This window comes from Poecile atricapillus, chromosome 17 (genome assembly GCF_030490865.1).
Source record: "Poecile atricapillus isolate bPoeAtr1 chromosome 17, bPoeAtr1.hap1, whole genome shotgun sequence".
Classification (NCBI taxonomy): domain Eukaryota; kingdom Metazoa; phylum Chordata; class Aves; order Passeriformes; family Paridae; genus Poecile; species Poecile atricapillus.
Window position 1 is genome coordinate 2,380,529 of NC_081265.1, and position 27,958 is coordinate 2,408,486.

Here is a 27,958-nt window from a genome sequence, read left to right on the forward strand (position 1 = left end):
CCCGGGTGACGTCAGGCTGGAGAGGGGCATGGCCACCGGGCTGGGCCACCGAGCTGAGCCTCCCTGGGGCTGAAAAGGGACCAGGAGCCCAGCCCAGACACCTCAGAGCTGGAGGAGACCCTTCCCGATGGAAAACACACCAGCAGGTAAGGAGTCACGTATTTCTCCTTTTTTCCAAGGGAGAATTAATTTCAAAGTAGAGGTTTCTCCATTTTTCCAAGGGAGAATTAATTTCAAAGTAGAGGTTTCTCCATTTTTCCAAGGGAGAATTAATTTCAAAGTAGAGGTTTCTCCTTTTTTCCAAGGGAAAATTAATTTAGAAGTAAAGGTGGAAAAATTCTCCCCGGGGCAGTTTCATGCAGGGGTTGAGTTTTCACCAGGGGATGATCAGTTTTTCCTAATTAATGCTTTATGATGCTGAATGCATAAAGGCTGCACCTTCCAGCTCTGTTTTCTGAGGGACTGTAAGTTCACAACAAAATATTTTAGAGGAAAAGGAGGAAGAATATTCAGCTTTTTCTGGGTGTGTGTGGATTTTGGTTCTCCCCATGGCTGCAGGTGAGGAGCTGCAGGTTGAGCACTGGGGGATGATCCCTCCCTTTGCTCTTCTCCTCCTGCCTTGCTGTCACTAAAGGCCTCTAAAAATGCAAAACCCCCAAATTTCACTTCTCTGTATGAGCTGAAGTGTTGAGCTTTGATGAAGGGCGGGCTTAGAGTTGTTATTTTCAATCTGAGAGTAGGAAATAACAACCTGTTCCAGTGTGTGTGTTGGAGTGGAGTCAGTGCAAATCTGTCTGGGATTTGTCAGATGCAAGCACAAAAAACTGCGAGAACTGGCAAGCAGGAGGGGATGGAAAGAGCACCTCTGCACTCTCCACGTGCAGGGATGAATCCCTGCCTCTGGAAAAACCTCTGGGAAGTGTGAGATGCAGCGTGGATTTCTCCCTTTGAACCCAGCACCGAGAGGCTCCTGCCAGATCTCCTGAAGAGCAGCTTGGCTTTAGGAACTGAAATCATAAACTCCAGGAGCGCTTTGGGTTGGAAGGGACCTTTAAAAATCACCCAGTCCAACCACCCTGCAAGGGGCAGAACATCCTCAAACAAACCTAAGTTAAATTTATAAAGGAACAGAGTCTGAAGAGCAGAATTCCCAGAGACAGTAAATAAAGGGATTATATGGGATGTGCCTTCCTGGGACAAGTTTTGGTAGAGCAGAGCTGCACGCAGGATCCAGAAAATGTTATTGCAACACCCTGGCAGTGAGTTCCTGGAGAGCAGGAAGTTTGGATGCATTTAATGAGCCCCAGGGGACATCCAGCTTTACAAGTGATGCTCTTAATGAGATTAAAGTTTCCCAAACATCACTGCCACCAGTTTCTGATGTGTTTATTTTGCCTTCTGCATCTTAAGTTTTGAGCCTCAGGCCTTGCAGAGGGTTCTCTCTTGGCTATATTTTTAACCTTTTTGGTAATTATCTAATAGATTAATTAGATATCTAATTTAAAGTTAATAATAGGTAATATTTATTAGGTACCTGATTGAAAGTTAAGCCTTTGTAGGCAGCATCACTTGTTTGAATTCCTGGCTTCACATTTGGCTCCCAGTGGTGGTTGCTCCTTGCTCCACAGGCAAAAAGTAAATTAAAATTGATAGAAACTTCATTAAAATTTTCTAAAAAGTTTTAGATTTGCTCCATCATTTTAAAACTGTTTGTTGTGACTGCAGAGATTCCGTGCATCTTTTAAAGACCATCATGTTTTCCTTGTTATCCAAATACCACCACACTTTGTTTACTGCCCCAGCATCCTGGGCTGAGCCACTGCTTTCAGTTCATGACTGAAATCCAGACCTGAGGGGAACAAGAATGAAAGTTGAAGTGACACTTCCTAGAAATCCCTTCCTGTTTACCTTTAACCTTCAGTGCAGCAGGGAGGAAGTGTGGGAGGAAGCTTGGGCAGGGCAAGCAGAGCACCAGGAGATAAAATAAGCTAGATAAGCCTTGTGATAACACAGAAGCTGAACTGGGATCCTGGATCCCTTGCCCCTGCATTACACAAATATTTAATTCTCCCAAAAAGCAAGCAGTGAAGGGAACAGAGCAGTGGAACCCTTTATTAACTCCAGCTGCCCAATCTGTGAAATCAGGACGTGCTGTCCAAGGGGAATGGAGCACTCTGAGGTTGCTTTAATTTGAGGTTTCAGCCATTTGAAAGGATTAAACCACAGGGACACTTTGGGAGCTTCCCTGCCCTGCTCCCAGGGTGAAACCCATCGCTCTGAACTTGCTCCTGTTCTTGCTGCTTGGCCACGGGATTAAAGCTGGAGCTGAAATAAACATCCCAAAGAAATACTCCCTGCTCGGTGTTTAGCAGGATATTAAGGAGCACATGGCTGTTCTAATCCTGCCCTGCTCCAACTGCATTAAAGTTCCTTAATATCTGGGTGAAAACAGAACAATCTGGTTTCCTACCAGCCTGCTGAAGGCAGGCAGTGGCAGCCTCTATTTTGGGTTATTTTTAGCATCTCCCCAGCGTTTGTAACGTGATTTGGGGTCTGGTTCAGAACCCAGAGCACGTGAGCAGCAGTTTGCCAACAAACCACGTGTCTGAGGCCAGACATGAATTCACTTTCTGCACTGAAACCAGGAAAGTGAGCGGTTATCTCGTTCCACAAAGCCTCTTTGGGATGAGGAAGGATGGACCTGGGTGAGGAAGGATGGACCTGGATGAGGAAGGATGAATATGGATGAGGAATGATGGACCTGGATGAGGAAGGATGGACCTGGATGAGGAAGGATGAACCTGGATGAGGAAGGATGAATATGGATGAGGAAGGATGACTGTGGGTGAGGAAGGATGGATCTGGGTGAGGAAGGATGGATCTGGATGAGGAAGGATGAGTGTGGGTGAGGAAGGTTTAGTCTGGATGAGGAAAGATGAATTTGGGTGAAGGAAGGATGAGTCTGGATGAGGAAGGATGGATCTGGGTGAGGAAAGATGAACCTGGATGGGGAAGGATGGATCTGGGTGAGGAAGGATGGGCCTGGATGAGGAAAGATGAGCCTGGATGGGGAAGGATGAGTCTGGATGAGGAAGGATGAATCTGGGTGAGGAAGAATCAGTCTGGATGAGGAAGGATGAATACGGATGAGGAAGGATGAGTGATCTGTTTTATTCTAAATTATATCATTTTCTTTCTCAGCTGGAAAAATGCAGGGGGTATCCAAGAAGGCCTCACAAATATTGCAGCAAACCTGTGCTCTCCTGTGGAAAAATATTCTTCTGGTGTGGAGGATGAAGTCAAAAAGTTTTCAGGCAAGTTCTTCCAAAGGGAAATCAGCATTTCTACCACAAAGAATTTTCACGGTGCATTGTTTTCGTGTGAGGGGATGTGAGAAGGCTCAGCTGTGGCTCCCTGGGAAATGTCAGCAGTTCCCTCTTCCTGGGACACTACAAATCTGCCTCGTGACAAAGCTGGCTGCTCCTTTAGCTTGTTGCTCCTGCCCTGTCCAGAGGAACACAATGTCCAATTCATGGTTGCAGTGTCAAATTACCCACAGACCTCGCTGGCTCTGGGACTAAGAAAACATGTTTTTAAAACCATCAGATTTTAAAACCATCACACCTGTGGCCCAGCTCTCCCTGGTGCACCGGGGAAAGGCCCGAGGAGCTGGATGGGGCAGTGGGGTTGGAGCTGGGTTAGAAGGGCCCTGGAGGAGCCTCCCTGATGCCTTGGAGTGGCTCCTAAAAGAGAGGCTGGACAAGATTAGGAGAATAAAATTGGGTTTTTATTGAAGGCCTTCAGTAGGTGCAGCTTGGGCAGTCAGAAGCCTCCAGGGGCTGGATGGTGGCCACGAGTTCTTCACACTTTTATAAGTTTGGCCCATTTACATGGCAGGGTTTAATCCTCCAATTACAGCTTTGGGTAATGAAGCCATTTACCCCAAGTTTCCCCCCAGATTCACTGTTTCCATCTCTCCAGGCCCGAGGCAGTGAGGTGTCCTCCATTCCCAGGCCTGGAGAGGAATTGCTGTGCCTGAATAAAAGGGGAGAGCAGCAGCTGACAGGCTGTGGGGTTTGGAGCTCCACACTAAAGCACTGCTGATCTGAGAAACAGAAAAGCTCAATCCTAAAGCATCATCCCCACCCCAGCAATTCCCTGGGCTGGCCCTCACCTCTGCATTTCCTTCCTTTCCTCCAGGAATGGGTGGCATCACTGGTTTTCCTCTACATCCTGCACGACTCAGCCAGTCTGATCATGTACTACCCCACCCAGGAGTTCCCCTACAAATTCCTGGGGCGCCTGGACGAGCCTGCCTTCAACGCCTCGGGGGTGACGCTCATGTTCACCCCTGCAACCAACACCACCAGGACAATAATGGCTAAAGTGGCCGCCAGCTCGCCACTGAGGGGTAAAAGCTCTTAAATCCATCTTCCTGCAGGGTCTGACGTGGACCTGACCCACCCTCACGGTAGGGGAGGGATAAGAGTGTTTGTCCCATGTGATTTTTGAGGGATCGAATGGTGGTGATGCCCATTTTCGTCGTTGCCTGAATAATCAGAGTGTCAGCCTTGCTGGGTTTATTTATTCATTTAAATTAATATTATTTATCTACTATTATTTAATTTTATTTATTATATTATAATTATTTATTTATATTATAAATTATTATAATATTTATATTATATTATAATTATTTATTATTATTTACTACTATTATTTAATATTATTTATGTATTTATTAATATTATTTATCTAATTAATATTATTTATCTATTCTAACAGCAGGCGTAATAATAGAAGAGATGGAAAATGAGGAGAAAATGGAAGAAAAAGCGATTTCTGAGGAGGAAACTATTGGTGTTGTTTTTAAGGATGACTTCTCCTACACTCTCAGATTTCCAGTGGGCAGAGCGGTGTTTCCAAATGAAGGCTTTGAGCACATCGGTAACCAAAGAAATGAAAGAAATGAAATCAAACCCCAGGCTTTGATTTTTGCATTGGAAACTGTTCAGCTGGATTTCTGTGCCAGCCCAAAGGCACAGAGGATGCGTGTGCCAAGTGGCTCAAGGGAGACATGAGTTAAAATTTCAGGGTTTGTGTCTGTAAAAGGAAAAAAAAAATTGTCAGAGAAAAAATTTAGGATGTATTTCCTAATGTAGGAATGTAGGAACAGAAATGTCATCCACAGGCAGAGAATGAGAGAATCCCAGTGTAGTTTGGGGTGGAAGGGAGTTCAGGGATCATCCAGTGCCTTTTTGCCCCTCTCCCTTTCGTACCTTAACACATCAAACCATGCCTGGAAAATGAGAATTGTGTGTGCAATAACAGAGATTTAACACATTAAAAGATAAAAGGCTGAGTAAACCCCAACCTTGATTTCCTCACACTTAAGTAAAACTCATTTCCAACCCCACATGTCACACACAAGCACTTACATGCACACGTATATGGAAATGTATTAATTAATCTTGATTAATTATTTTTTTAATAATTTGCTTCCCCAACAGAAACCTGCTGGGATTTTTCAGCAAGGCACTGCAAGGTTCCCCTGTACTGGTACGGGGGATTCCTCTCAGTGCAGTCCAGCATCGATGCAGCAGTCATAGAGGTAAGTGTGCTCATGATGGAATTTGCTGTTCTTCCCAGGGTTCTGTGTAAACTTAAAACCCAAACTGATTAAAGCAAAAGCAGAGGGGGGAAAAAATCAAACTCAACCACCAAGAAAAGCACCGAGCCAGTTCATTTTTCCATCCCTGAAAGTGTCCAAGGCCAAGTTGAACAGGGTTTGGTGTAAGCTGGGATAGTGGGAGGGGTCCCTGCCCAGGGTAGGGGGTGGAACAAGGGGATCTTCAAGGTCCCTTCCAACCCAAACCATTCTGGGATGCTCTGATTTTTTGTGGTCATCAACTTCTTAAGTACATAATTCAAAATTTGAAAGAATGACAGATCATTCTCATGGCTCGAGGCAGCGAATGGAATGATGTTTATTGCAAGGCAACACAAAAAGATCATAAATACTGATTATTTGCTTATAAACTTATTATTGACAAGCTGATAATTCTAATGCTTGTAACTCCCTGTTTGTTCTGATGCTGGCTATTTCATTGCAAAAATGAAATGAATGGCTGATTTCTTTCCTTTAGATGAAAACCAACCACTCTGTGTGGAAAGAAATGAATTCAATTACTGGAGTTCACCTGAAAACCGTGCTGAAACCTCTGTTTAAACTGGATTACATTTGGTTCATTATCTGTGCCATACTGAGCTACTGCCCATACATGCACTTTTTATCAGTCAGAGTTCTCAAGGAGAAGAAGAAGCTGAAGATATTGATGAGAGCAATGGGTCTGCAAGATATTTCCTTCTGGTAAGTCTCAGAAATTAATGTGTAATTAAAGGGATTATTTTATCAAGTGTGTGAGCAGCCTGGTTTGGTGGCCCTGCCCATTGCAGGGGTGGAATTAGGGGGTTTTTGAGGTGTCTAAACCATTTTGGGGTTCTCTTTCTTGTTTCCAAGCCTGAGAAAGGTTTTTTGTAGTTGTTTTGTTGCTCTTCCTCCCCCAGAAGAAGAGGAGGAGCCCTCCTCGTGGAGCAGGGGTGTGTGCAGCAGGGCTCTGGGTGTGGAGGGGTTGTTTGCCTCCAGAAAATGGGTGGAACACACAGAAAAAGTGAATAAACAACAAATTCTGGAGAAACCCCTAAATGCTGAAGCAGAGGAGGGACACAGGGTCTATCCAAAGAGGCTTTCCCAATGGGCATGAACATTTCACAGCATCAGGAAAAGCAGATGGATAAAAGGTGCTGGCTGCAGATCCTGTGTGTCCCTTTGCTGCCATCATTGCCCCTGCAGAGATCTGGGCACCTGCAAGGCCTGAATTTGTCAAGAACCTTTTTCCTGAGCAGTAACCAGGCCCTGAACAGGCTGCCCAGAGAGGATGTGGAGTGTCCCTCCCTGGAGATACTCCAGACCCATCTGGACACATTTCTGTGCCTTCTGCTCTGGGGTGACCCTTTTTGAGCAGAGACATCAACCCTCTGTGTCCCTTCCAACCTGGCCCTTCCTGTGGCTCTCTGATATTTCCACCTGTCCAGTCTGGAAACTCTACATGGATGAAAATACAAAATATTTGAACTAAATCCACTGTGCCTTGTATTGGCTATGCCATGGCAGGTGCTGTCACGCTCAGGGACAGAAACAGCCGTGCCTTCCTTTGCAGGTTATCCTGGAGTTTGCTGTACACTGTGTATGTCTCCATCACAGCCAGCCTGCTGACCTGGATCACCCTGAGTGAAGTTTTCAACCACAACAGCTTTTTGGAACTGTATTTTTTTTATTTCTTTTATGGCACTGCATCTGTAAGTTTGCTTCTGTGCTCTTATGTGATGCACATTTTTTTCCCCCCCCATTTCCTAATTAAAATATCTGAAAGACTGAGTTTTTTAGGGCTGGTATTATGTGAGAATGTAACAAAAATACTGTTATTTATTATTTGTAGGCTTTTATACCACTTCTGTTACATTTTGGGAGATTCTGACTCGAAATCAGAGTAAAGAGAGGTGCTAAAAGGAGGCTGGGAGTGATTTGTCTGTCCCTATAAACCTGCCCTAAATCCCAGAGCTGTGGGCTAAACAAAGCCTTGTGCAACTGAAACCCATCTGGGTCTCTAACTCTGCTCCTGTTTTCATGTTGGTTGTTTTCTTAAATTGCAGCAGAAATGCACCCTGCTAACCCTGGTTTTCTCTGCTGCAGATTCACTTCACTTTCCTGCTCAGCTCGTTGCTAAAGCAGCCAAATATTTCCAGTTTTGTGGGATTTCTCCTTCACATCCTCTTCGGGGCACTGGGCTTTTTGACTCTGTTTGAAAAACTGCCACGGGCTTTGGAATGGATTTTAAACCTCTTCAGTCCTTTTGCCTTCACAGCTGGCCTCGCAACGGTATGTCCATAACAAACCCAGGGCAGCACAAAACCTCAGCCCCAAAAATTCTGCCAGGGAGCAGCAAAATCCACAATTTGCATCTGCAGAACAGCCCAGTCACCCCCTCTGCTTTTAAAAGGAAAACCTCCCCCCAAAAACAATCAGTGCTAAATCGTGGCAAAGGTGGTTGGACACTCAACTGCATCAGGAATTTTCCTGCAGCAAATTGAAATCTCCATAAAATGAGAGGTGGGATGTGGCTGGTGGGTACCAGGAGCGGCAGGAACTGCGAGGGCTGGAAGTGCTGCCTTTGCAAACAGCACGTGCATCACTCTGTAACTTCTGCATGCATTGAAATTCAGCTTACTGAGGCATTTCTGGTGCTCGTGGTCAGGAGAAACTCTTTGCCTCCTTAGAAACAGCGTCGTGGTCACATGGAGCAAATTGGGTTTTTGGTGAAAATGGCTGTGATGACACAGCAGGAGCTGGCACAAAGTATTTCTGCCTGAAGGAAATTTTGCATCTGAACTGTGCTTTTTTTTATTTTTTCCTCCCCTAGATGGTAAAACTAGAAAAATACGGACCAGCATTTACCCCAGAGCTGTACCCTTTCTGTAAGCTCTACCTCATCCTGAGCTTGGACAGTGTCTTGTATTTCCTGCTAGCCATCTACTTTGATAAGGTTTTGCCTGGTGAGTGAAAATGTGAGGGGGAAAATGAAAAATTCATTGCTTTTTCTTCTATAATTCCGTGTTTTGTGGAGGGAAAGTTCCTGAAGGGGATGTGAGAGGAGAGAAAGCTGCAGCCCTGCAGTGAGGCACTGAGATCCTGCTCCCACAGGCGTTGGAAGGGTGTTGTAGGACTTGACCCCAACTTTTGGAACCAAAAAGGTTGTAAATGTGCTGTGATGATTCCCCACCTGCATTTACAGATGTGGACAAGTTAAACTGCAGGATTTGTGGGTTCTTTCTCTCTGCTGTCAGTTCAGGTTCTGCAGCTGCCGGGGCAGCGGTGGCTGGGCTGGGCGATTCAGAGCTGGCAGACGCAGCGTTTGGGGTTCCTGTTTCACCTTCTCTGTCCCTGATTCAGGCAAGTACGGGGTCCCACATCCTCCTGCCTTCTTCCTGAGACCCTCCTACTGGCTCAGGGGCAGCAGTGGCTCCGTGGGGGTGAGAGCTGGCAGCAGCCACGACCCCGTTCTCGGCGGTGACACCGAGCCGATGCCACCAGGATTCGAAGGCAAGGAAGCCATCAGGTGAGGAGCTGCTTTTGGTGTGAAAAACACAGCTCTGCAGGGATTGTTTGGCTCTAGAGAGCACAGCCACGCTGCACTGCTGCCTGTCAGGCTGGCATTGTGGATAAGAGTCACTCAAAGATGTGGAAGGGAGGGGTTGTTCAGTGTTTCATCCCGCTCCAGAGCTGGATTTGAACATTTGTTTGGATTTTTTTGGATGTGGGGCATCCTCCAACTTCCTCTCAGCAGTGAGTCTGTTCCTCTTCCCCATCATCTTCAAGCACAGAGAAAGAAAATTGAGGAGATGCTGCACTGCCCATCCTTGCAGGGCTGGTGCTGCCCACTGGTTGTTACCAGAAACCAAACAGAAATCTGCCCAAATATCAGCTAGATCATCACCCTTAATTAAATATCCATGTGTTATTCCCCAGAGCCTCCTCCTTCACTCACTAAATATTCCTCAAGTTTATCTTTGAGACCTTTTAAACAGCTTTTAGGAAAGTACAGGACCTAACCCTGCTTTAAAGGTACCAGAAATTAATTACATCAAGCGATTCCTTCCACAGGACCAGTTTGAGGAGGAGGAGGAGGTTGGAAAATACTCCCCCAAAAGTTTTCAAAGGTTAATTTGAGGCAGAGGAAACAGCCCCAAATTGTGATTCAATAAGTAATGGCTTGCTTACTTTTCTTTAGACTAAACAATATTAAAAAAATATACAAGAAGAACAACAAGAGCACCGAAGCTTTAAAGGGTAAGGAGAGGCTTTGTGATTCTTTTATTCGTTTTTCACTAGATAAGAGCCCAAAGTGTTTTGAAATGTACTGGCTGTACTGAATTCTGCCTCTGGGCCTGTTCAATTATATTGTGCAATGGTTATTTCTGCCGGGGTAAATTACTGGCAAATATCTACCAGGTTGTTATCTCCCTGTTCCCTCCAGGAAAATCACTGTTTATTATTTTTTGCAACAGCAAAAGTCTCCTTAAAAGCTGTGTTTTTGCAGTGATGAACCACTCTAGAAATCCCCTCTCAAATCTCCCTTTCAAAATGTAAACTATTTTGGGCAAACTTGGGATTTTATGGCCAAATCTGCTGTCCCTGCCTGAGCTGTGCTCTCCAAGCACTTGCCAATGCAAATATTTGGCACATAGTAAAGTCATGGGGTATTAAATGTCTTTGTTTAATAAGGACTCCAAGCAAAAATATCAAAAATGAAAAAAATCCCAAAATATTAAAAATATCAATATGGCCTCAAAGGTCTATATTGAGTGGAAACAAACTAAACAAACACAACTTGAACAACCCACAGAAAGGCAAAGTATTTTTTAAAAAAAGAAAATGAGGTAGCAAAGTCTGTCTGCTTTGAAATAAGTCTTGAAATTTTCACATGTTGGAAAAACTCTGGGCTCTTCTCTTCCTCAGGACTCTTCTTGAGCCACACTAAAATAAAATGCTACAAACCTCATAGAAAACTGAAGTTAATTTTTTTTTTTTAAATATTGAAGATAATACATTTATTCCCTCAATTCAATCAAGACATGGTTCCTTACTAAGCTCAGGCCTAACTCCTGAAGAACCAACCTGTGCTTTTGGATCTGGTTTTGCCTCTCAGCTTCTAAAGAAATGTCACTTCTGGCACCTGTGGCAACAGCTACAGCTCCCAGTCCACTGCTCACGCATTTCCATCCCACTGTTGTCCTGTTTTTATTCCAGGTTTGTCCTTAAATATCTATGAAGGCCAGATCACAGCGCTGCTGGGTCACAGTGGGGCTGGGAAAACTGCTCTGTTAAATGTGCTCGGTGGATTTTCCAAGCCTTCAGCAGGTGAGGTGATGATGATGATGATGAAGATGATGATGATGGGCCTGTGTGTGCTGGAGAGGGGGAGCTGTTGGTTTTTTCAAGTGTAAGGGTAAAATGTGGAAAAAACCTCCACGTTTTCCCTCAGTAATTCCTGCTGGGTTGTTGTCAGTGCAGATTTCTCCCTCAACACGAGCTCCAGGGATGATGGATCCCTCAGGTGTGCACCATGGTCATTTGTCCATCTGGATGACCTGCTGCTTTCCATCAGCTGCACACCTACAGGAAATACGTTTTTATTTTTAAGGGAGGGTTTTGGTGCTCTGAAATACTTTTGAAAGGTGTTAAATCTTTGGGCTATAGGGTTATTTTGCTTCTTTGCTTTTTTTTAATTTTTAATTTAACACTTGAGAAACATCCATGGTGCTGGAATTAATGTCAAATGTTTCATCCACCCCCCTGTGCAGGCTCTGCCATGATCTACAACTACAATGCTTCTGAAATGTGGAATATGGAAGGAATGCAGGAAAGGATTGGGATTTGCCCCCAAATTAATTTGCATTTTGAAGCCTTAACAGTGAAGGAAAACCTGAGAATTTTTGCTCACATCAAGGGGATTCAGTGGAAGGAAGTAGATGAAGAGGTTGGTATGTGCTTCTCAGCCACTGACTTCTCTTTTAGGGCATCTTGGGCACTTTGTGCTTTATTTATAAAAGATGATCACCTACATCTTATTCTCTGGACACGAGAACAAACCTAATTTAGTGGCAAATTAGTTTTCCAATTCTTTCTTATCCTCACATGATGAGTTAAAACTCAGATTTGTCTTATTTAGCTCCAAGCAAATCCATTGAGAGTAGGTGAGTTTGAAATCTTGGAAATTGTGATATTTGTAGCCATTTAGGAACCCAAAGGTGCCCAGTGCTTTGGAAATGTGACTCTTGTCTTGGTGTGCTCCAAGGTGCAGAAAGTTCTCGTCATGATGGACCTCACTGACGCTCAGAATGTTTGTGCTGATGCCCTGAGTGGGGGACAAAAACGAAAACTGTCTCTTGGAATCGCAATTTTAGGGGATCCCCAGGTAGGGAGCGGTCGTGTTGATGCACACACACAACATTTATTGTTTTGGGACATAGCTTTGCATTTTAACCTGGCACAGAGCCTGTTGTGATTTTCCCCTGCCATTCCAAGCTAATTCCCCTATTGGAAGGATTGGGGAATCTGGTTCAATCAGAGCTGTGTTTTTAATTAGAGGGGTGGCAGTACTGCAGCAGGAGGAAGAGCAATAAAAACGAGCGATACTTGAGGACGCCTTCTCCTCTCTGAGCCACCAAAAGCGCGAAACGAAGCGGTGCAAGAGTGGAACTGAGCCATGTGAGCACAGCTGGGGCGAGGGGAGCTCTGATCCCGTTATCCTCTGCAGGTGCTGCTCCTGGACGAGCCCACGGCGGGGCTGGATCCCTGCTCCAGGCACCACGTCTGGAGCCTGCTGCGGGAGCGCCGCGCCGGGCGCGTCACGCTCGTCACCACCCAGGCCATGGAGGAGGCCGATGCTCAGGCAGGTGAGCCCAGGGGGGCACCTCAGGGGGTGCAAAACGAGGGTTTCCAGGGCACAGCCCAGCTGTGGGTCCCACTGTGGCACAGCCACACGCGTTTTGCCTGACAGCGACCGCCCAAGCAGCCCTGACGCCAGGCTGATGTGTCCCTCCAAGGCTTTGCTCCTGCTCCTCTGCAGGATAATTCGGTTTTCTTCAGGATAAAGCACTTCCACATTATCTGGATTTGTCTCTATGTCAATAAAATGGGGTTAATTTTCCTGGATTTCACTTGCTGCTGCTCCCATTTCCGTATTATTTCTGTGCTGCGTGGGAAATTCTCCACAAGCGCACAAGAATGCAGAACTAAAACAATTGACCATGATGTTGAGGAGGAAGGCATTGGCTTACAAATAACAAAAAAAAAAAAAAAAAAAAAAAAATGACCTTCAGGACTGGCCTGGTTTTACTCCTCTCAATTTATTATGAAAATGTCTGCTGGGTTCAGAAGGAGCAGAGTGAGGTCAGTCTGCTGCACTCTTGTAAATCCCCCTAAATCCTTTGTATTCCCTCCTCCTTAGATCGGAAAGCTTTCCTCTCCTGTGGGAGATTACAGAGTGTTGGCTCATCTCTCTACTTGAAGAGAAAGTGGGGAATTGGCTATCACTTAAGGTAAAACCTTTGCTTTTGGTCATTGTTCTTTCTGTGAAAAGCTTCTCATTTTTGTGAGTATTTTCTTGTAGAATCTGTGGTTTTGGTTGAGTTTACATAGACAGTAATAGAAATCCTGACAATTCGTTTTAGAAGAACTTAAAGGCTGCCAAAATTTCCCTGCTTTGGACAACACACTGCCTTTCTTTGGAACCCAACCCTGAAAGCTCTGAGCACGCAGCTGAGGTGACTTTGCAGCTCCTGTGCAGCTGACAGGGGACAGGGTGAGCTGATCTCTGCGTGATGTGAGATGGCTTTGGTGCAAAAGGAGCTTGATTCCCAAATTTCCAAGATTCCAGGATTCCAGGATCATAATTCTTCACCTCAGCCATTTTGTGCATGCATGGCAAAGGCACTGCAGATGGCTGTAAACATTCCCACTGAAGTTCTGCCCAGTTTTGGGAGGTTTCCCTAAGGAAGAATCTGCCTCTGGACTCCAACCAGATGATGCACTTTTTTTTTCCCTTATTTAACATTATAACAACTTAACATTTATATTTTTTTTTTGTAACAGGATGCAGATAAATGAGCTGTGTGACCCAGAGCTTGTGTCATCCGTGGTCAGACAGTACATCCCTGATGCTGTGCTCCAGGGACACAGGAGGGATGAGCTGTGTTTCAGGCTGCCTCTGGAAAACACCGACAGCTTCCCAGGTAAGAAACCCATCCCTGTGCCAGGGTTTTAAAGGGAAATCCACTGGTGGGAAAAGCAGAAATCAAAGTTACTGTGAAGGGAATAATTGTATTCTTTTGTCTGTATTGTGTGATATTAGGAAGCTGCATAAATATCAGCTTTACAGAAAGCACGTGCTAATATTAATAATGAAGATGAAAAAAAAGGAAAATCCACTAACTAATCTACAAACTAAATTCCACTGACCTTCTTCAGTTTTCAGGATGGTTAAACTCAAATTTGACCAAACCCAAAAACCCAAAAACCCAAAAACCCAAAAACCCTAAAACCCAAAAATCCAAAAACTGAAAAACTCAAAAAATGAGAACCTGAAAAACTGAAAACCTGAAAAACTGAAAACCTGAAAACTTGAAAAACTCAAAAACTGAAAAACTCAAAAACTCAAAAACTGAAAAACTCAAAAACTGAAAAAATCAAAAACTCAAAAACTCACAACCTTGAGATTTTTTTGACGAATCTAAAGCACTACATCCATGAAAACCAAAACCACTGAACTTTCCAGCTGTAAAACACACGATAAATTTGTGATGAATTTGAGCTGACAGGAATTGATGGGCAGGCTGTGGGGATGAGTGGTGGCTGCTGGAGCACACGGTGTGAGCTGGCTGAGCTCAGCCCCAGCCCAGGCTGGCTCTGGTTGTTTCTCCAGGTCTGTTCAGCCACCTCGAGAGCAGACTCTTGCAGGGGGTTGTTCACTACGAGGTGACCAGGACAACCCTGGAAGATGTTTTCCTGAGGCTGCAGGGTGGGGAAGCCATCGCTCCAGAAGGTAAAGCGTTGACTCCATTTTTCAAGCGTGCTGTCCCTAAAGTTCCATCTAAACGTGTTTTAATTGAATTTCTAATGAGTTTCTGCTAAATGTGAATAATGATAGGCCCAGAGTGGCAGTTGTATCCCACTTGCCTTCAGTGAGGAATAACACCTTGGAGAAGCCCAAATAAATCCAGCTTGGCTTCCTAAAGGCTTTTAAGCTCAAGAATTAATTCTTGTGTTGGTGTTTACCTTTGGAGGGTTGTACAGCCCAGACCAGCAGGTGGGAAGGGATAAAGTTTGCAGAAGGCACTTCCCAAAGCCAGTGAAGATCTTGGGTGTGTTGCCACACCAGAGAGTCTGAATTCACCAATATGAATTCTATTCTGGATAAATTATGGCCCCTTTTCTCTGCCCTTAATACTTCTCTCTTTAAAAAATAAAATAAAATAAAATAAAATAAAATAAAATAAAATAAAATAAAATAAAATAAATTAAAATAAAATAAAATAAAATAAAATAAAATAAAATATAAATTATCTTCTGGATGAATTATGGCCCCTTTTCTCTGCCCTTCTTACTTCTCTCTCTAAAAAATAAAATAAAGTAAAAAAAAAAATAAAGTAAAAAAAATAAAATAAAGTAAAATACAATAAAATATAAATACTATTCTGGATGAATTATGGCCCCTTTTCTCTGCTTTTCTCTTTAAAAAATAAAATTAAAAAATGAAATGAAATGAAATGAAATGAAATGAAACAAAATAAAATAAAATAAAATAAAATAAAATAAAATAAAATAAAATAAAATAAAATAAAATAAAATAAAATAAAATAAAATAAAATAAAATAAAATAAAATAAAATAAAATAAAATAAAATAAAATAAAATAAAATCATCCCTGTGTTGAGAGCAGAAGATCCTTGATGACAGTTTGGGATTAAAAGGTGTCCTGTGAAGGCTCTTTGTGGTAATAGCATTTCTCACAGGAGATGGAGACCTCGAGGAGAGGGAGCAGAACCTCCTGGGGTTCTCCAAGCAGGGGATCCTGGCCATGAGTGGGATGATGCTCTGGAGGCAGCAAGTGTGTGCTGTGCTGAGAATCCGCCTGCTGAGACTGAGGCACGACGCAAAATTCCTCAGGAGCGTGTGAGTACAGGGGCTCCCACCTACCCTGGAGAGCTGAAATACATCTGGGGACGTTTGGAAACCGAGAATTAGGTGGGAAATGTTTCAAAGCTGCAAAAATAGGGGCAGCCTGGACTTAATGGGAGAACTCTGGCTTGCTTAAGTTTTAAATTTCCCCATAAATCACACAATTACTTACTGGTGGATTTCCCCTGGCCTCACTTATGGCCTGTTTTTCCATCTAGATTGCTGTTATTTGGAACATTTATCCTTCCACCACTGATGGTTTTAATCCTGTTTCATCTGTGGCACAACTCCAGCAGCTGGGAAATCACCTCTAGCCCGTATTTTCTCCCTACTAAAGAGAAAATTCAAAATAGGTCTACAAACCTCCTCATCTTCAATGACACAGGTGAGGAGCAACATGTGAGGGTGACTCACTTTCTGCACCAAATCTGTGAATTTTCTTATAATTGACAGAGGAACCTTGCAAATGGCACAAATATATAAAGGAATGTGTAGTGAGAGGTGTTTTCTTTTGAGCACAAGCAAATGCAATTCTAGGGATGATATGGATAAGTAAAAGAGTAATGAACCAGGCAAGATAAAAAAAATAAAAAGCAATAAATAAACTAAGTTTGAAACATATATTTTGTTTAATCAGTTTAAATTAATAGAAAATATATAGGAAATATGTGTTGGCTTAGAATCTCAATATTTGGGGGCTTTAACATACCTCTGCTTGGCAAGTAGGAACTTGTTTATATGAAACTGTTTCTGTTTAAAGAAAAAAAAACCCTCTGATGACTCTAATTTCTGTCCTTGACTTGATTTCAGGATCAGAAATCGAGGATTTCATTGCTGCTTTGAAGACTCAAAACATAACCCCAGAAATAACCCAGGAGAAAAACATCACAAGCCTTCCAGGTTATAATGGAGCAATAAAAATATCCCTGGAAGGCAAGGTGAGGGATATTCTTTCCTTCTTTCATCCTGTACATCAACAGGATTTTCTGAGAAGTATTTAAACGAGAGAAATAAACACACCAGAAAAGGGAGAATTTGATTTTTTGGGGCATAATAAATCATTTTGGTAGTGCTGTGTCGCTAGAGGACACAAAGTATAGAAGGTTCTGAGAATCACAGCAACTGGAGGTTTTTTCATGAGGCAGAAAAGCCTTTACTTTGGGTTTTTCTCAACCCTTTTATGAGGTGTTCCGATCCAGGTCACCCTAATTGGTAGAAAGAACAACACTTCCTTCATCCCATTGGTGAGACAAGAGAGAAAACACTCTCAGAACATCTGTGTCTTGTTTTGGGAAAGCAAAACCTTATTTACACAACAACCCTTGAGAGAAGAAAAAGTTCCCCAAAGACTTTCCCATGGGAACAATCCATTCCTGAGAGCCTGAAATTCTCTCAGTTTCACAATATCATGTCCAGGGTGCTGCTCACCCCTCCCAGGGACGTGAAGACCTTTTGTTTTGCCATCCTCAGAGCCAGCAGTTCACGGTGATGTGCAGCCCAGAGCCCATCAACTGCTTCCCGATGCTGCTGAACATCCTCAGCAACACCTTCCTCAGGCTCTTCCATTCCACCGCGCGCTTCCGCGTCTGGAGCCAGCTCTTCTACACGGTGAGGGCCAAACCCGCCTGGGATAGCTGGGATGAGAACTGCCCAGCTTGGAAACCTGCCTGGGGGAGCAGGATCCCAGGGCTGAGGGTGGTGGTCTCGCTGCTGGTGGTTCCTGGGGGTGTTTGGAGATGGTTTTTCCTGCAGGGTTCTGCGGGGTTTTGGTACCGTGGGGTAATTTATGTTTGTGCTGTTTGGAGGGAGTTGGGATTGTTCTCGGGAAAGAGAAGTTTTGGGGTGACCTAATTGTGGCCTTCCAGTCTCTGATGGAAAGGTGGGGAGAGACAAGGGCCTGGAGTGACAGGACAAAGGGGAAATGGCTTCCCACTGAGCCAGATGGGTTTAGATGGGATATTGTGCAGGAATTATTCCCTGGGAGGGTGTTGAGGCCCTGGCACACATTCCCAGAGCAGCTGGGGCTGCCCCTGGATCCCTGGCAGTGCCCAAGGCCAGGCTGGACAGGGCTTGGAGCAGCCTGGGACAGTGGGAGGTGTCCCTGCCATGGCAGGGGTGGAATTGGGATGATCTTTAAGGTTTTTTCCAACCAGGCCATGCTGATGAATATGGTGGGGACACAACAGTGATCTTTGCAAACCCCACCTCTCCTCAGGAACAAAAAGTTGGTTTCCATCCTCAATAATTTACACTAATCCAAATTCTCTCTGCAAATTCTAGGATGCTAAAACATCATTATTTTTTTCTTTTTGCCTTGTTTTCTGTTGTTAAACACAGCTGACTTACCATTAGTGCTCTCGCTCAACCACCTCATGAGCCTGCCCAGACTTTCCCTGGGCAGCATCAATTATGAATGGCTGAATTTCTCCCCACAGGGAGAAAACACAGAGCTGAAGAATTACATTTTTTTCGGTTTATTCACCTACCTGCTGGTTCTGGCTGCTGGTTTGCCTCCTCTCTTCGCCATGGGCACCGTGGAGGATTACAAGGTAAAGAGCAGGAGCTGCAGGTGGTTCACCAGGAGTGAATGTGATGCAAAATGTCTGCAGAGCACCAGTGGGGAGGCACAGGGTGCCCAGAGCAGCTGGGGCTGCCCCTGGATCCCTGGAAGTGCCCAAGGCCAGGCTGGATGGGGCTGGGAGCACCTTGGGATAGTGGAGGTTGATCATTAAGGTCCCTTCCAACCCAAATCATTTTGTGATTCTGTGATTTCTCTGTAGGATGATAGAAGAAAATCAGTCAGATGAGTACCAAAGTGCACTTCTCAGTCACACTGGTGGCTGGGTTCTTTTCCCCAGGACCGAGACTGATGAGGGAGAAGCTGTCTCCTCATGTTCAGACTTGGTTGTTCATTCTTTCCTTATCAATATTACATATGTACAGAGTACAAGGAGCTACACTAAGGTAGAGAGATGCAAAATGGCTAAGGAAGAACCTCTTCAAGGTCCTTTCTATGTCTATTTGTCCAATTAACAAACACCAAGTGAGTTATTTTTCTTAGTGACCCAATGACCTGTGTGCTGCACTGCAGCATTCTCTATCCACTCACTCATAATTACCCCAAAACCCTTGGAAGAAGAAGATGAGGAAGGAAGAAGAAGGAAGAAGGAGAAAGGGACAACACCCTAAATCTTCCACGTTGCCCCTTTATTCTCTAATATATCTTAAACCTTAAACTCTAACCTTCTCACCCAGTGACTAAAGAAAACTCTGTCTACTTACACATATTCCCAGTTTTTCTGCTTAACTTTAAAGCTGTCTCCATGGTGTTGTGCTAAACCCAGTGCTCTCCTGGGTGTCAGAGCCAGGCCCCACAGATAAGGGGTTATTCCTGTACCCCTGACCCCAACACTTCTCTGCATCCCAGGGAAGCAGCTGGGGCTGACAATAATTCACATGTTAATAAAGCTTTTGAGATTGGAATTATTTCATTTTTTTTCCTTTTAGGAATGACGTGGTTTCAAAGAGTGGTTGTGCTAGGAAGTGCTCAGGAAGGAGAGGAAGGGAGGAGCAAAGGGATGGAGGAGGAGCAGGAATGATGTTTTAGACTTTCCCTTTTGGCATTTTTGTCGCTTTTGCAGCTCCAGGCTCGCTCTCAGCTGCGGCTCGCGGGGCTCTTCCCCTCGGCCTACTGGTGTGGGCAGGCTCTGGTGGACATCCCGTTCTTCTGGAGCCTGATGTGCCTCATGTTTGGGCTCCTGGTGCTCTTCACCCGCATCTGCCCCTTGGAGGCCAAAGCCGTGCTGACCCTGGTGAGCTCTGCGTCATTTCACCCCAGGGTTTGGCTTTAAAGGCTTTATTTGCACTGGGTTTCTCTGTTTTTCATGTATCCACAGGCACCTCCTTGTCACTGATGTTTCTCTCTCTCTCTCTCCAGCTCATTTGCCTCTTTGGTTATGGAATATCTCTCATCCTCCTGGTTTATTTAATGGCCTTCAAATTCCGCATGGGACGAAGCAATCGCTTCCTTTGGTCCTTAACCTTCATTTTGGTAAGTGAGGAGCATCTTCACTCTGAGATGTTTGATTTACACACCTTGCCACTTGGGGTTTCATTTCAAATTTACATCAATAAATTTCCATTTATATCAATATTCAGCAGAATAACCTGGATCACTGACAAATAACCTGGTTTTTTTTAGCAACAATACATTAATACTGGAAATGGCTTTTTTGCTTTATTCCAGGTGAATTATGCTGCTTTTATGAACAGTGACCATAATGAAGCACTTTACTACATCTGTATGCTGATTCCTGTGTTTCCACCTGTGGGCTGGATCATGTTCTCTGGACTAGTAAGCAAAACACATCCTGCTAAATTCAATAATTATCCTAATGCTGCAAACTGGCAAAGCAAGAGGCACTTCCCAAAGTCCCAAAGAGAGATAGTGGGAAAAGAAATCAGAAAAAGAGAAGTTCCAGGGTGTTGGGTGAGAGAAGAGGCCAAGACCTGACCTGTGAATCCTTTGTTTGATTGGGATATTTTTGGTTTGTTTGGTCACTAAGAGCTGTTGCAGTGGCTGTATTTTGGCAGCAAGGGCGGCACATGAGGGGAAGGTGGTGGAGTGGGAAATCCAGGAAGGAGGAATTGAGCTGGGAGAAAGCCAAAGAACTGGGAAGAGAGAAGCAATGATAGAAAAGGTTGACTTAACCTGACTGATTTGAGGTCTCTAAATGACTGTATCCAAGGAAGCCACAACCCCTTGAGGCAGTAAGGACCAAAGAAAGGCAGATGAAATCTCCTTTATCCCATCCTGAAAAAAGCTAAACATCCCTACCTGCCACACTGGTTCTGACACTGCCCTGATTGATCAAATTTCTAATTGACTGGCCTCCTTTTCTTCCAGAATTTCCTCATGTATAACGATTACACAATTTTTGAGACATGGAATTACATCTACATGCCAGTCTTTGCGGTAAGGAGGGACTTGGAGGTGGTTGCTTGGGCAGAAATGCCTGTCACTGATGCACTGGGCTTGTAAACTCTCCCCACAGAGAAAGGATGGGTTTTGTAGTCAAAATTTCCCATTAAATGTTGGCAGGGGAGGCAAATTCCAAGCAATCCTGGGCTTGTGCCTCATGTGGATTTTGGATACTGCAAATATGAGGCAGGGGGTTGAGTGGAGCTCATGTAGAAGGCAGAGATATTATTAATAAACTGATCATCCCAATGCTGCTCCTGCAGAAGAATGAGATGAGGATGAGAAACATCCCATAGGATGTTTCTTGGGGTGCAGGTGGGTTATCTGGGCTAGAGCTGCTGTAAGAAATCCAGGCTTTAGCAAATAATCTGCATATCAGACAGGAATGTCTGCAAAGCATCAATTCAGCTCCTTCCCCTTGCAGACCTTTTCAACAGCTGAAATTAATGAGATAGGTTACTGCACCCTTTATAATTATAATTAACAGAGTGTGCTGCTACCTTGTCTCCACACAAACCCAATTAATGTCTGTGTTCCAGCCGTACATCCACTGCGTGATTTTCCTTTTCCTCCTGCGCTGTTTGGAGATGAGATATGGAGAAGCAGTGCCAGGATTTGATCCCGTCTTCAGGTGTGTCCCAGGGATTCCTCGTGAGCCACAGTCACCCCAGGGTGGGCTTGGAGCTGCACACCCTGACAGCAGGAGGGAAAAACACCATATGTGAAAAATGTTTTCCAACATTTGGATAAAGCTATCCAAAAAAGTTTTAATTTTTTTTTTTATGTCCTTGAGAGGATAAAAAATTGTGATTTCAGCTTTTTTTTTTAAGGTTGCTAGCTGAGGTTTCAGGACATTTCCCTACAGGGGGCTAAATTATAGTTCCAAATTTAAACAGAAAAAAATTTAACTCCTTTTCAAATGTATCAGTATTGCTCCAAACAGGATGGAGACTTTCCCTAAATCTTCATCAGGTTGGGGTTTTCTAATTGCTCTCTACTTATCTGTCACCAACCACCTGAGTCAGGTGGGAGAAGACTTACAAGAAGTATTTAATTATCAAACATTACCGAGTGTGGGAGTTAAATGCCCAAACTGCAAACCTGCCACTTGTATTTTAATTCTCCTCAAACAGATGATTGGCATGTGTGGAGCAGGGAACCAGCCAACAATTAAAGATTAAGGAAAAGCTAAAACTGGCCTTTATTTTCTCAGCCATGCCACTGTGGAACAGCTCAGTGATCCTCGTGTGTCCCTTCCAACTCTGAGCTCCCCGAGGGCAGATAAATTTTGGGTTTTGTTGGTGCTACCCTGGGGAAAAAAACTTTTAAACACAAACCTTTATGGAAGTGATTGCCAGTGAAAGCATCTCTTCTCCTCCACTGGTAGGATCCAGCAGAGGAGAGCGGTCACCCAGCAGAACAAGGAGCTCCCTGCAGAGGAGCCCCCCGAGGTGCAGGCGGAGAGAGACAGGGTGCGGAGCGCGATGGCCTCGCTGCAGCACGAGGAGGTGAACACAAACCCAGCCCTCTGCATCGGTTTGCTCTCCATTCTCCATCATTTTCATTCTCTCAGCTGCCTCTGCTTCCTCAGCTCGTGCACTCAGATCTTCTGATGTGATCTCACCGTCCACCCTGGCACCACAAGGACTTCGGCTGGCACTGTTGTTTTTATTCCCATTCTGCATATTTTCTTTTTTTTTTTTTTTTTATCCTCTGTTTCATGGCTTTTAAATTTAGAAATTCTATTTTTTTCAAAGCCCTGCCTAATGGCAAGAACAGATCATTTCTCTCATGGAGTAGGAGGAGAATTTCTTTTCCCTCTCTGTCTCCTCGCAGGACTTGGTTGTTGTCAACAGTTTGCGCAAAGAATTCGAAGCCAGGACAGCCACTTCCATCTTTAAGAAAAAGAAGAAACTTGCTGTCAAAAACCTCTCTTTTGGTGTTAAAAAAGGTTCAAGTACTTTGCTGCACTCCCTATAATATAAATGACTAAAATATATAAGGAAGGTCTCATTTGGAGGCAATATTTCTGTTAGAATTTTCCTGTGGGCATTCAGGAGCTCTGGGCTCCTGCATTCAAAGTTTTAATTTATGGGGATGAAACAACCCTTTCTCCTCCTGTACTTTTAAATTTTACATAGAATACAGGGGAGAAGTCATATTACCAATAAATATTATTAACAGTTGTTGCATATTTGTTCCAGGAGAAGTCTTAGGTCTGTTAGGACCCAACGGAGCTGGGAAAAGCACAACTCTAAACATGATTTCTGGAGGTGTAGCAGTGACTGCTGGGGAGGTAGGTGGCTCCTTGGAGCAGCTGCAGAGATGACCTTGATGTCTTTAAAAACTAAGGATGTGATAAGGCAATCCAGCAACATCTCCCTACAATCGGGGGATTTATGGATGTTTATGTACAATTTGTGTGTCCTGGGTATTTACAGAGCTGAGAAAAAGCACTGATTTATGCCAAGCATAAATTCTAGTGTTCATCAAAGTCAGTGTTACAGATTTAAGAGTTTGAGCAACAGGAAATCTTCAGCTGGCATTGGAAACCCATTGTGAAATGTCACAAACCCTGTAAGAATTGTTGACATCTGAAAAAATCCCAAAAATAACACTCCACAAACAGCCTTGCAAAACCAGGAAATTAAAAATGAATGTGAGCAGTGTTGGGCCAGTAACAATCCATCACTTAATTACGTGCAGAATGATTAATGACATGTTCTGGGGGAGGAGAAATGCCATTGCTCTTACAGATTTGGGACTGAAGGCTGGAAATAGAAAAGTATTGCTAGGAAAAGGCAGGCTGATGTTGGTAATACTACCCAGAGTGAAAAGGCAGATGGAGCAGGATCACCCTGCTCATGGTGAGCACTCACAAGTGGCTACTGACCACACAACTGCTTGCCTTGGCCACTTGGATGGGGCTTGGGGCAACCTGGGCTGGTGGAAGACGTCCCTGCCTGTCACACTGTGTTAAGAACAGCAAAGACACAACACAGACTCTCTAGCTTTGGTTGCACAAGAGAGCGAGTTTTATTCTTCCAGATCTTCTTTTATAGACAGTTCTGAGCAGGTCTGAAAGGTAAAACCTCTCACTGGTCATGAAACCAACACATCACCATCACTGAGCTGTCAGGAACAGCACCCCTTGACTGTTCCTTGCAGGAAAACAAGGAACAAACAACACCTGCAGAGGTTGTTTTCCTTCTCTCAGCACTGTTTGGATTCCTCATGATTTCTCAGGCCACACTTTCCCAGGCCCAGGGCAAGTTCTGTGCCTTGTTTTCACACAGACACTGTGCTCCCTGCCTGATCTCTGACATCCAGCATCCCTGCCTGCCCATGGCAGTGGGATGGGATGAGCCCTAGGGCACCTCCAAGCCAAAGCACCAGTCCAGAGCTGTGTGTCTGTGCAGGTGCTGCTCAGGGGCCGGGATGGAGCCCCCCTGTGCCCGGGGGCCCTGGGCTGGTGCCCCCAGCAGGACCCGCTCTGGCCACACCTGACAGTGCTGCAGCACCTGGAGGCCTTCGCTGCCGTCAGAGGGATGAGGGACGAAGATGCTGCTCTTGCCATCAGCTGGTAGGAATCCAAATGATCTCATCTGTTGGTTCTCCCTCCCTCCAGAGCCTTCCAGCCCAATCCATCTGTGATTTCAAAGGGGAAGGGTTTCTCTGTTAACAAAACTGGCTTGTGGGTTAAGAGATCCTCAGTGCCTCTCACCTTAGCGAGGTGGCTTCTCCTGATGAGGTCTGCTGTTTTGTACTGTTCTCAGTCCCTTGCCAATGAAGGTTGCAGCCCAGGTTTATCTGGGAAAATTCAGAAAAACAAAATCAAACTCGTCCCAGCTCATGGCCAGTTGCATGGGTAACTCACTTTTTTCATTAGCTGCACTTCCTGCCTTGAATTTCTGCAAAAATTCCTCAATTTACCATCCAAGTTAGGAGCAGAATCACCAGGTAACCCAAGGGGATGGATACCTGACCATGCACACCAAGATGGTCACTTGAGGCTTTTCCCTTTCCATTCCCCACAGCTTAGGAAGGGCTTTGGATCTCCTGAAGCATTTCAAGACCCCAGCAAGGAGTTTATCTGCTGGAGAAGCCAGAAAGGTTCGTGTTGGATTTGTCTTGATACTTAACCAAACCCTGCTCACTCATTCTTGGATGTGGTGCAGAGGAAACCTTCAGCTGAGTGGGTGCCTGGCACCATTCATTTCCATCAATACCTTTTGAATCCAGCCTGGCAGGGTTCCCCCCCTCCTCCTCACCCTCTTTTCCCCCTCTCCTGCACCTGTGTTTAATAAGTGCTAACCACAAATTGGATTTACAGACACCTCTTCACACCCCACCACCTACATCTGCCAGTAAATGGGATGGAAAACCACTTTCACATCTTTGGCAGACTCAGGAGTTCTGGGAAAATCTGATTTTGAGAGATCAAAACATTAGCTGAGAACACCTGAAGTGGGATTTTTTAAATCCCTGTCCCTCTTTGGAATCCAGAGCTTTGAAAACCTCACGGGGATTAAGGTGCACCAGGTTTAAAGGATGAAGGAGCCCTGACCTCATGTTATTCCCTTTCCAGCTGTCATTTGCTCTGAGCATCCTGGGAGAGCCGGCAGTGATGCTTTGGGATGAGCCCTCGGTGAGCGTGGACCCCAAAGGGCAGCGCTGCATGCGGTGAGCAGCCCTGGCCTGCAGGAACGGGAACCTGGGACAGCTTTAACAGGATGGGCCCCGCCCTCCCCATCACAGGAACTCCTGGAAATGGCAGAGACTCTACCCTGCTGGCAGAGGAGATCTGGCTGTTCCCTTTTTCCTGGTGCCCAGGGGATGGGGAGAACTTGCTGAGCTCCTCACTCAGCTGGCAGCTGTAATATATTATATTATATTATATTATATTATATTATATTATATTATATTATATTATATTATATTATATTATATTATATTATATTATATTATATTATATTATATTATATTATATTATATTATATTATATTATATTATATTATATTATATTATATTATATTATATTATATTATATTATCTATATTATATTATATTATTATATTATATTATATTAACTATATTATATATATTATATTATATTTATTATATGATATGATATGATATTAATTATATTATATTATATTATATTATATTTATTATATCATATTTATTATATCATATTTATTATATTATATTTATTGTATTATATTATATTATATCATTATATATATAATTACATTACATTATATTATAATATTACATTATATATAATTATATTACATGATACATAATTATATTACATTATATACATAATTATATTACATTATGAATATATAATTATATTATATTACATTATGAATATATAATTATATATAATATAATATAACAATTACAATATAATATATAATTATAATATAATGTAATAAATGTAATATAATGGTCATTAATACACCCCAAAAAATCTCCCTAGACACCAGCTGAACTCCTGCTTTTGGTACAAAAGATGCAAATCTCTGTTTTCTTCAGTGCAAGAGAAAAAGCTTGTAGGAAATCCTCCCTTCAGTGCTGTGTTTGCTTTAGCTTTTCATCACCAGTTTACACCATCAGTGCAAAATCTGGAGGGATGCTGATGTGACAAACTGTAGCACAGCAGTGACATCCAGGTCAGCCTTAAACCAGAAAACCGAATTCTTTGAGTTGTCCGCTTTTTAATTCTTTAAGAAGCTGTTTCTAGGGAGGGAGACACAGAGCAGGAGATTGTCCGTGGCTGTTCCCTGGAGTGCCAGTGTTCCCTGTGTTCCCAGGAGGATGATGCAGGTCTCCATGAGGAGCAAGGAGAGGGCAGCCATCCTGTGCACGCAGTCCCTGGAGGAGGCGGCGGCGATGTGTGACCGTGTGGCCATCCTGCTGGCCGGCCGGCTCCGGTGGGCACCGCGGGCAGGGGGCTTAGTCTGGAGGGGTTGTTGGGGTTAGCTGGGTTTCTTTCATTCTTAATCTAATGGAAAATACTGCTTTGGATGCTGCCACGTGTGTGTTTTGTGAGGAGGTAGCACGGTGTAAAGAGCTGATGAAGAGGAGGATGTACAGCTATGCCTCAGCTCCCTGGAGCCATTGATTTATTTGCTGTTTATGGTGGTTTGAGCAATGTTTTCCCCCCTCTGCAGGTACATCGGTTCCCCTGAGGATCTCAAAAGGAAGTTTGGCACAAGTTACCACCTAGAACTCAAAATGACAGACGTGGGGCAAAGCGACGCTCTCCACTCCGAAATCCTGAACCTCTTCCCTCAGGCAGCTCGGCAGGAAAGGTCGGTGTCCATGGGCTGCCCACAGCCTGGATTTGGGCTGGGATGCTCTTTTCCTCCTACTGACCTTGCTCAGTGATTTACCTGGAGCACAGTTATCCTACAAACCCCCCCAAACTGCAATGCTGAGTCACAAGATAATAATAATAATAATAATAATAATAATAATAATAATAATAATAATAATAATAATAATAATAATAATAATAATAATAATAATAATAATAATTCTTTTTTGTATTACTTTTTCAGGATTTCTTCCTTACTCACCTACAAGATTCCAGTGGCAGATGCACTACCTCTGTCCAGGTCTTTCTCCAGGCTAGAAGCAGGTAAAAGGAAACAATCAGCTAAATAAGGAAATCACTTTCAAACTGTTCATGTGGATTTGGTTTTTAAGGATCCTTTCTCCATCCCTCCGCAGCTAAACGGAATTTCAAGCTTGAGGAGTACAGCTTGTCACTGAACACTTTGCAGCAGGTAGGCTGATGCAGGAGCTCCAGGTTGGGAAGTGCCTGTGGGAAAGGAAGAAATAACCTGTGAGCAGCACAAATCCAGCCAGTCCATGGCAGTGATGGGCTGGGTCCTGCTGTGTCCCACTGCAGGTGTTTGTAGACCTCACCAGGGATGCAGAAGAGCACGACCTGGAGGTGGCATCCAACGGGGCTGTGGAGCAGAGACCTCTTCACCCCTGAGTTTTGGAGCCACAGTGGGAAATATCCCATGGATTTCATCAGTGTTTCTGGATTTCATCAGTGGCACTGAGAGCTGTGATCAGCTGCAGCCCCGCAGGCGCTGCGTCTCACAGAGAAATAAAGAGTTGTTATTTTAATAAATAAAGCCTTTATCCTTTGACAGATTG

At 44.0% G+C, this 27,958-nt stretch overlaps 1 protein-coding gene across 2 annotated transcripts; it reads left to right on the forward strand.

Annotated features, from left to right (window-relative positions):
- Positions 1-27,953, forward strand: LOC131585764 (ATP-binding cassette sub-family A member 9-like). 2 transcript variants are annotated; one of them, XM_058852228.1, is made up of 39 exons: positions 1-146; positions 3,202-3,314; positions 4,201-4,411; positions 4,789-4,947; positions 5,511-5,611; positions 6,147-6,370; positions 7,221-7,359; positions 7,754-7,939; positions 8,481-8,613; positions 9,011-9,176; positions 9,849-9,907; positions 10,868-10,978; positions 11,422-11,597; positions 11,916-12,035; positions 12,378-12,516; positions 13,071-13,161; positions 13,715-13,854; positions 14,544-14,663; positions 15,633-15,792; positions 16,017-16,183; positions 16,609-16,736; positions 17,269-17,406; positions 18,234-18,347; positions 19,440-19,610; positions 19,736-19,849; positions 20,045-20,152; positions 20,705-20,773; positions 21,319-21,410; positions 22,167-22,287; positions 22,616-22,730; positions 22,984-23,075; positions 24,199-24,362; positions 24,817-24,892; positions 25,368-25,462; positions 26,599-26,718; positions 26,959-27,099; positions 27,349-27,428; positions 27,521-27,576; positions 27,702-27,953. In XM_058852228.1, the coding sequence occupies exons 1-39, from the start codon at positions 128-130 to the stop codon at positions 27,789-27,791; spliced, it is 4,818 nt and encodes a 1,605-aa protein (XP_058708211.1). In that variant the 5' UTR covers positions 1-127; the 3' UTR covers positions 27,792-27,953. The 2 variants fall into 2 exon arrangements, with proteins under 2 accessions (XP_058708211.1, XP_058708212.1); XM_058852229.1 differs by lacking the exon at positions 1-146 and adding an exon at positions 2,645-2,705.
- Positions 27,954-27,958: the final 5 nt, after the last annotated feature.